General features: G+C 39.9%; 1 protein-coding gene across 3 annotated transcripts; it reads right to left on the bottom strand.

The window, feature by feature from the left end:
* Window positions 1-1,759: 1,759 nt before the first annotated feature.
* TMEM250 (transmembrane protein 250) lies at window positions 1,760-9,121 on the bottom strand. 3 transcript variants are annotated; one of them, XM_007475326.3, is made up of 3 exons: window positions 8,560-9,019; window positions 7,164-7,222; window positions 1,760-4,733 (listed from the first exon to the last, which is right to left on the bottom strand). In XM_007475326.3, exon 3 carries the CDS (start codon window positions 4,597-4,599, stop codon window positions 4,180-4,182), a length of 420 nt encoding a protein of 139 aa, XP_007475388.1. In that variant the 5' UTR covers window positions 4,600-4,733; window positions 7,164-7,222; window positions 8,560-9,019; the 3' UTR covers window positions 1,760-4,179. The 3 variants fall into 3 exon arrangements, 2 of the variants coding, with proteins under 2 accessions (XP_007475388.1, XP_007475389.1); XR_008915372.1 differs by lacking the exon at window positions 7,164-7,222 and having other exon boundaries at window positions 8,560-9,121; XM_007475327.3 differs by lacking the exons at window positions 7,164-7,222; window positions 8,560-9,019 and adding an exon at window positions 9,026-9,089.
* Between the last annotated feature and the right edge of the window lie 229 nt (window positions 9,122-9,350).

Raw genomic sequence — 9,350 nt, 5'->3', positions numbered from 1 at the left:
CACATCATTTAGGGTCTCCAGACATTGTTTTCAAGCAGGCTAGTCATTCTTACTGTTTCATGCCCGGTGTGGAGTCCATAACAAGCAAATAAATCAACTTTAAATAAGCCATTTCAAAGGAAAACCTTTCCCCCAGGAAATTGGCCTCTCTTGGCATTCTTCTGTTTTAAGAGTCTCATTCACCTGGTTAGGACTTTTTTTTTCCTTGCTAATTGTTCTGGATTTCATTCTACCCTGCTTCATGGTAGAGAATAGACAAACAGTCCCTTAAGTGCAGCATCAACTACCTTGCTGAGCCAACAGATGAACCCCAGAAGATCTTCCTATGAACAGTGCCTTAATCAGTCAAAAATGTTTCCTCTGAAACAGTCTTCTGTTTATTTGTCACAGTGGATGCTCTAGTAAACAGTAAATAGCACATTTGTTGGCAAAGCAGCACAATCAGTCCAGCTCATTAAAGATACGTGTAGGACAGAGGCAGAGGACAATGCATAACTCTGCCCTTTTAGCAAACATCCAACCTCTAACTTGTAAAAAGCTCAGCATGTCTTTGGAATCCTCAAGAAATGTAAATCTTTGTAAAACTGGGAACCTGTCAAAGGGAAGGTAGACCATAAAACCACAGCTAGCACGACAATGTGTCTAGCTGGCAAAATATAACTAAAATAAATATTATCATCAAAATAACATGCTGTATGTATGTATGGGGTCTAAATCTACTCTGAAGTCATGAAAGATCTAGGCTGCTCTCATTATGCCAACTTGCCCAGTTAAGCCTTTCCTGGAAGGCCCTAAGCTTTGTTTATGAACTGTTCTCATGCCCTATCTCACTTGCCTTTAGATAATTGACTGGTTTTTCTTCCTGACTACACTCAAATGTCATCTTCCAAAAAACAGGAGAGGTATCCTGAGGCTTCTCAAATTTCAGTGGTAAAGCTGAAGGGTGTGCTAAACCTTTATTTTCTAAGTATCATTTAAAAACCTACCTAAAATCCATTACATTACAAATAACCTACATAGTGCATACTAGCCTGGCTTCCTAAATATTTACAAATAAGAATAATTGACTTTCTATTGAAAGCAGTAAGATTAACTAGGTAAAATACCTGGCATATTTATAGCAATTTTAATCTGATAGAACAAAGGAAAGCATTACACCAGAGAATCGGGTCTATTGGATTAGAGCAGATTGAAAGACCTATCATCAACAGATTAAAAAGTGGCCATTTAAAAATAATCCATTTTGTCCCCACTTAATTAGACAGCTGACATAGCCACTTGTGACCATCCTGCTTAGATTTATCAAAACCATTTTGTTACCTCTTTTAAGCTTGTTATAAATACTAAGGTAAATTCAACAGCAAAAATTCTGAGAGATCAAAAGCTAGACTCTAAAATAGCACTTATTTTCTTCTGAAGGCAAAAGTCCTTTCAAGTATTTTAAATTTATTTATGTTTGTATGCTGAGATTTACTGCACTTAAACTTTAGTGATTTGATACTAAACCCAAATTTTCTTTTAAATGACATTTCTGGGTATTTGGGCTGCTTCAAAATGAGAAAAGAACCTGTGTGTTGGCAGGTGAAAAAATGAGATGCAAGAATTATTCCCATGTAATAAAGCTGTCCAAAAGCCTAGAAAGATCTTTAGGTAACAACCTGACAACTCTTTAAAACAACAAAAACTGCCATTTTGAGTGTTAGTTCCCTATAAACAGTATAACAAAAATATATTTGAATATAAGCAATCACTCCATCAACACATTAAAAAAATAAGTTTAATGCAGGTGGTACGATTCATAAAGAATTTAACAGGCACTCAAGACATTGAGCTGTTTTTGTTTTTGTGTGTTCCAAAGTCAATTCAAGGTACAATTCAAACATTTGCATTACTGTTTATACATTCATAGGCTAAATAGCAAGATTCCTTTTGCTATCAGGACTTTGTTAAAACACGCTCATACTAGAACCCTCAATCAGTGCATCCAATAGGGAGCTCCACTTCAAAGACATGTTTTAGTGGATTTAGGCTTAATGAATTAAAAAAGGAAAATTTTTTGAAAAAATAATCTGCATGACTAGTGCAATCAGATTAGCAGGCAGTAAAAATGAAGTCAATGCATTTAAAGCTATCATTTCTGCCCATCACATAATCAATTTCTAAAACTAGCTTTGCTTAACTAGTTTATTCAACCACCTTAGAAATTTTTTTTGCAGAGAAGCAAACTTAAAAAAAATTCAAAGAGCAAATTTTTCTACAACCATAATTTTCCCTGATTTTAACTTTCTTAAGCTTGTCAAATGACATGTATTTTTTCTTACAATCAGTCCTAACAACTAAGGTTAGAAAAGGGTTTCTTTGCTCCCCTCAATTTTTTCTTGCCCTTGTCCTGGAGAAGGGTATATGTGCTGATGCTTGTGTCAAATGAGAATGCAATTGTTCACTTCGACCATCACACATGAGATTCAGAGATAATGATTTTTGGGGCACAGGGAATGGGTGACCAACATTAGCTTACCAGTTATCTTCTCAATAGCCAGTAATTGCTTCCCTCAAGTAGTAATCCTAGCCACTGTATAAAAATATCTACTAAAGAATGATGACAGAAAATGCCCAGGAAAAGATTCTCTTGTATATTTTATTTTACTTTCCTTCCTTATAATTTAAGGATATTCCAATGAAAATAGGATCTTTGTTCCTTTGTAGTCCATCTGTTCCTGCATCTCTTTATGTACCTGAATTCATCTTATGTCTTAAATGTTTTCATAGCAACCAAGGCAGGAAATACAGAGCAGACAAGCCCTTAATAAACAAAGATTCAATGTTCATTCAAATGCCTTAAAAGTTGGAAGAAATTCTTTTAAAAATAAACCATTAAAATTTTTATTTTCATGCTAAATAATTAACTTCAGTGTTGTTTGTCCAAAGATTTCATATAACTTCAGTGTTTCAGAAAGTCAAATTCTGGGAGATTACTGAAGAAAATAATGAAGAATTCAAAAGCCTTCCAAAGCAAGTACTACATTTATTGGCCTTCCCAGAGAAGTTAATTTAGATAGATTAAGATATTTTATAATGTAATATTGTCTTCTCTACAGACCTGGCCACTGATGCACAAAGGGATCTATATTTGCTTTGCTTTTGAATTTGGCACCACTGAAACTTACAGTGATCCAGAGAACACAGCTCTTATGAGCTATGGCATTAGAACCAGACTCCATGAATGAAGATCTTGGCACTGTTTGCTTCAGTTTGCTTTCAGATTGGGCTTAAGTCTGTGAAACACCAAATCTGGTTGTAACCAAACAAAATTAATCACTTCCCTCCAGGTTTTAAGACTAGCATTTAACCTCATCATTTCATTTCTCAATTGTAGCTCTTTGTTTGATTTAAGAAAGATGAACTTGCATTAGACCTGTGCAAACCTTCTAGAAGCCCAGGGCCAAGCAAGTGGCTTAATGGCAGTGCATTGCATTACTATAGTGGAGTCTAACTTTTTCCTAAGGGCAGGGTAGGGGTTAGGAACACTAAGGAAGAATGGGAATTTACCCCATAGGGAAGGAAGGGAAACTGCTTCCAGGCTTGCACTTTTGGCCAGTACACAGAGCAAAACTGTGAGGAATGAATACCCCAAAATGTGTAACTGGTCAGGAGAAGAGGAAGCTTCATCAAGGTCCTGAAAGTGCAGACTTGATAAAGAGGACCCTACAGCACTAGATTTATTAAATGTGAACATAAACTACATTAAAATAGAGGAAAGGGGAAGAATACAATGTAGCAGAGCAAGGGGAGGGGAAGCAGAAAGCCAAAAAGCAAATTGAAGGAGGGAAGAGCTTCAATTTCTCCTTTACAAATGTCACAGCCCTTTTCTTTACCATGCCATAACATAGTAAGATGGTCAGAGAGCAAATAAAAATACTGCCACTGAAAAGGGCACTACTTTCTTTGTTTGGTATGGTGAAACCCCCTTCTTTGGGATTGGAAACAAACAGAAGGAAAAATGATCCAACATTCCTCCTGTGTCATGTCATTTCAGACAGGTACATTGCCTTTACCAAAGAAAATATCTATATACTGCATATACATATATCAGTCATAAATAAATAAATTAAACCAAAGGAGAAAGTGGATACATTAGATGTAGTCATAGCTGCCCAAGCCTGCATGCACACCTCCTATTTACATGTCCACAAAGACCATGAAACACCAGCCCAGACCTCCCACCAGCAGCATAGTCACATGAATCCCATAAATGAGCAGCTCATTCATCAAGCTGAAATCAACCCGCCTTCGTCCCAGCAGTAGGAGAATGATGGACAGCTTGTACTGGAAACGCAGAAAGATGCGGATGCCAAGGTATTGAAGGCAAAACAGGATGGAGAGCGCCACCCAGAGGATGGAGGTAAACAGGCTGCAGCTGAAATACAGCAGGAAGCGAATAAATCCATACATCCATCGGGACTTCAAATAGATGTCGAAGTTGTTGTACTTGGTACGCACTAAGTGAGTGGTTCTTACAGGCCCACAGGCAGAATGCAGGCATGTGGTATGGGGGCCGTGAAAAGACCGCACACGCCGGGGTATGGGAATTACAGGCATTGGGTACCCCACGGCTCACTGAGTTCTAGAGGAGGACAGACTGTGTGCATAATAAGCATCATCCATGGGCAAGGAACAGAAGTGAAGAGCCTAGGCCTGTGAACTCTCTGTTGAACTTCCAGGGAGGCACATGCCTATAAGAAGAAAAAAAAAAAGCATCAAAAAGGCAAAGTAATTCAGCAGTAAGGAATTAAAATAAGATGCGTCTTTAACATCAGGTCTTTGCCCCATGGAAGTTTAAAACCCAAGAGAAGAAAAAGCACACATAAAACCCTAAAGTTATATGAATACACTTATGAAAAAACAATACCCAAAACAATACTAAGGTCATAGAATTTACAAATTCACTCTTTTCTGGATCTATCTGGATCTATCACTCATTAGGCTATTTAATTATGGACAAGTAAATCACTTCATGTTTTTGGACTTCAGTTTAACTACCTGAAAAATAAAGGCTTGGATATAATTATATCTAGAATTTTCTAGTTCAGTTGATAGCACTTGCCATATACAAAGCATTATCCTAAGCATTAGGAGATACTAAAATTTGACTCAGAACCTATTGAAAGTTAAGAATCTAATGGGAAGGTAGAGTAGGGATGGAGGATAGGAACTGGGATCTTACAAATGGAGAAGTGTTTGGATTCCTGGAGAAACCTGAAGAGTTCAGGACTCTGTTAGAAGTGCCATCCTGAGGGGCAGGCAGCTAGGTACTCAGTGGATTGAGTCAGGCCCAGAGATGGGAGGTCCTGGGTTCAAATCTGAACTCAGATATTTCCTAGCTGTGTGGTCCTGGACAAGTCACTTAACACCCATTGTCTAGCCCTTACCATTCTTCTAAGCATTGATTTGGAGCCAGAAGGTAAGAGTTTAAAAAAAAAAAAGTGCCATTCTGAGTAAGGAGCTCCTAAGGACTGTAGTTAAAAGGCCAGCTACTACATAAAATATCACAATTTAAAGTATAAACTAATGGAAAACAAATAGGAGACAGCACTGGCTTAGTGAATTGAGGGTGGACCTCAAATCAAGAAAACCTTTATTTAAAGTCAGACGCATGATAGCTATATGTTCAAGGACAAACCACTTAGTTTCTCTGTGCCTTAGGCAACTCTCTGAGATTGGAAGTTGCAGAACTATTGCTATACTGCATTGTTGGATAATAAAATCACTGATCTGGGCCAAAAAAGAAAAAAAGGCAACACCTCCTTCTCAACAAAAGTTAGTATTTATATGGAGCTTTGTAATGTACTTTGCAAATATTATCACATTATCCTCACAATAACTCTGGAAAGGTATGCCATTTTTAAAAATCCCCATTTTATAGATAAGGAAACTGTGAGAGGTTAAGTGACTTGCTGAGAGTCACATAGCTAATAAGTGTTTGATATGTACCCAGCCACCTAGATGCACCGGTTAAAAGAGTGTTAGGCAAAGAGTGTCTCACAGAGGATCCCAAAATGATCATTAACCTATTTCTCAGTTCCTATATAGAGTAGGAATAGAAAAAAACAAAAACACAAATCTCTCCTATGTTCTTTAATATATCTCCCTTGTGTTTTTCACACTACTATGGTATGCATTCAATGAGAAACAATGAAAGAAATATAAAATAAAACTAGTTCCTTTAAATTTTTTGCAAGTTTTTCACTCTACACAATAACTGGCTTCTTAGTCCCTAGCCCAAATGTGTCCTCAAAGTACTTAAAAAGATGCTCAGCAAGTACAGGCTATCATCTGTTACTGATATTTAGGATCTGGCATAGATTATAGATTTAAGAAAATAAAATAATGTTATATTTTGCTAATTAAGGTACCAAAACAGAGGTTTAATTATTTGACCAAGTTCATAAATCAGCCATAATCATAGCTTCACTTAAGACCAAAGCTATTTACTTAGTAGATCTTAAGAGAATAGACAAGTGCAAGTTCTGAATACAGTTTATGATTTTTATAGCAAGGACAGACATAGAAGGTGCTCCTTTAATAAACATTGTAGCTTGCTCCTTTTAATTTTTTATGGAAAAGCTGAAAGTACATTTTTTAAAACCCCAGGAAAGGGAAAAGGATGAGGTTGTTAAAAATGACCAAGTGGAAAGAAGATGCTCAACTCTCACTAGTTTTAAGCCTACTGTTATAATAGAACAGAATAATAACCTCCCACTTATTTCCAAGATCCAGATAGTGATAGCTGAAGATTCCTATGCAGTTTCAACCTAACCACTGTAGGGATTCAGTAGGATGAACTTAGGTTAAGACTACTAGCTATTCTGTTATCTCATATTTTGGACATGCCAATTTCCAAGAATTATGAGATGACAATGCCCTTGTTTGACAACAAAAATTTAGTGCTTTCTGTGGGTATCTTATTCTTCCTATAAACTTGTGAATTACAATATATTTCAATGAAAACAACAAAGCCACAAAGTGGACTACTCTATTATTAAATTGAGAGATTTTATTAATTTGCTTAGTTTTTTCCTACCATCAATCTGTGAGGAGATTTGTGATGACTCTCCACTAAAAAAAAAAAATCAAACTTTTGACACTAAAAATAATTATCTTACTAAACTTCTTCAGATCCCAGAGGTAGCTGGCTTTGGTCCATATATTCCATACATCTGGCCTGAAATGAGAAATACATGGGCTGTTCTTCATTTGTTCTTTTCCAAGGGCTAAGTCTGGAAAATTATTCTCTGGGTCTACTCTATAAAAGGGATAATATCTTTGGAAAACACTAAAATATTATAAGACTTGACTGTCAATATTTTTGAAACACATTTTTGAGTCCCCTTGATGAAGACATTTTAATCATTTTATGGCACTTAATACAGTGCCTAGTACACAATACAAACTTAGTAAATATTCATTGTCTTAAAACTTTTGAGTATGAATCATTAATTTTATTTTTAACAAATGAGCTGCTAACCTTTAGCTGTACTATGATGGGAGTTTGTTTCTGTTATATGTTTACTCAAAAGTGTGGTGCCTTTACATATTAATATTGACTAATTTACTTTGTACGTATGATATATTCTATCTCAATCCCTGGGGTCCATGAGGGCCTGTGAAGTTGAAATACCTAGGGGTAACCTGACATACACAATGATTCAGACTGCTATGAAATTCTCTGCTTCCTCATGCCATTACATTTGGGATGTATTGACCTTAAAAGGAAAAATGTTGGAATGTGTTCCCATCGAGAGGGTGGGGGTTATAAAGCATAAACAAGAAAAAGTCCTATGATCAGGCCTTTCATATGGAACAGACTGTCCCCAGCAGTCTCGGTGCTCTACATTTAAATGAAGAGTGGTCTGCACTTCACTTACATTTTACTTGGACCCCTTCAAAGGACCGAAGAGGCAAAGAGAAACACAAATAGAAAACCAAAGGTCCGGGATCAGGTGCATGACCACCTACCTTTTCTTATCAAGAAAAATATCCACCCTGATATAACTTTTGCATCCCACTCTGGATTGGTCTCTGTACCCAAAGAGAAATTTGGAAAGAAATAAAAAAATATTTCTCCCCAAACGACTATCCATGTGACCAATACATTACTTCCCTTTTCACTTCACTTGAGTCCCTTAGCTGCAAAGTGGCTTCCCCTGGGCCCAGCAGTTACCCAGCAAAACAGGCAAGGGAGGAGCTGAGGGAGTAGCTGGGAAGCCAAGTTCAAATTCCGCGTCCCCAGACAAGAGACCTTCACTGTCCCGCCCCCCCCCACCCCCGAGGGGGAAGCAGAGGAGGCCTCAATAGAAGGGGGCGGGGGGCTGCTTCCCCTTCCTTCGTGAATGCCGGGCAATTAAACTCCTGGGCTTTCTCCAAAATGCTCGCTCTTGGACCATCTTCTGTTTCTCCTCCGCCGACCCCTGACTCCAGATACGCCCCCTCTTCCCTTGCCTGCAGTCTCCTGGTTAGTTTCCACCCCCTTCCCTATCAGGCCTGGGCCGATCTGCTCACCGTGCGCGGCCTCCTCCGCGGTGGGGTGGCAGTCCCGAGGCCTGTGGCCGGGGGCCGGCGGGGTGGAGGCCAGGACCGGGGGCCGGCGAAGCTGGGGCCCCTGTTGTCCCTCGAGGCCGGAGCGGCAGAACGAGGGGGGAGGAGGCCGCATGGTGTCGGGCCCTCGGAGGAAGGTCGGAAGGTCACCGACAGGGTCAGCCCCAGGGCCGGGGAGAGGCCGCCGGGGGCCCCCTCCCGTGCATGCCCATCATGGGCCCCAACCAGGGTCGGCCCAGCTGGGGAAGGGGAGCCTTAGGCCGTCCGTGGGAAGCGTTTGTCCCAGTGCGGGAACCGTAGTAGTCGTTCCTCCGCGGCCACCGTAGGACATTCCTTTTCGCCCCGCTTTTCTTCCTTTTCCCCCTACACGTCCCACTTAAAAAAACAAAACTCGTCTCCCCCAACCTCCCCGCCCCCGTTCCCAACCTACTCCAAAAGGGAGAACTTAACACTTCTCATGCGTAAGGGCGCGCACTACAGCCGTACGTCATGCGTCAGGCGCCGTGTCCCTCCACGGGGGGGGGGCGGGGGAGAAGAACCGGTATGCGCAGGCGTGCGCAAGACTTGGCTTGTTTCTCTTTATCTTCCACTCCACCCCTACCCCTTTTTAAGATCTCTGTCGCACCTGCTTCCATTTGGTCTGCAACAAGCATGCGCGGAGTGTCAAGCTTCGCGCCTCTGCTAAGAGACTACCACATTAGACTGGCTTATCCCTTCTAGAGGTCTGGATGGGTTCATTTGCTCTAGACCAGGAC

Source organism: Monodelphis domestica, chromosome 1, assembly GCF_027887165.1.
Source record: "Monodelphis domestica isolate mMonDom1 chromosome 1, mMonDom1.pri, whole genome shotgun sequence".
Taxonomy (NCBI): domain Eukaryota; kingdom Metazoa; phylum Chordata; class Mammalia; order Didelphimorphia; family Didelphidae; genus Monodelphis; species Monodelphis domestica.
This window is presented reverse-complemented; position numbering and strand designations above follow the sequence as displayed.

Excerpts from the sequence above, each read along its gene's own strand:
- TMEM250 (XM_007475327.3), bottom strand. The coding sequence starts at position 4,599 with ATGCCTGTAATTCCCATACCCCGGCGTGTGCGGTCTTTTCACGGCCCC.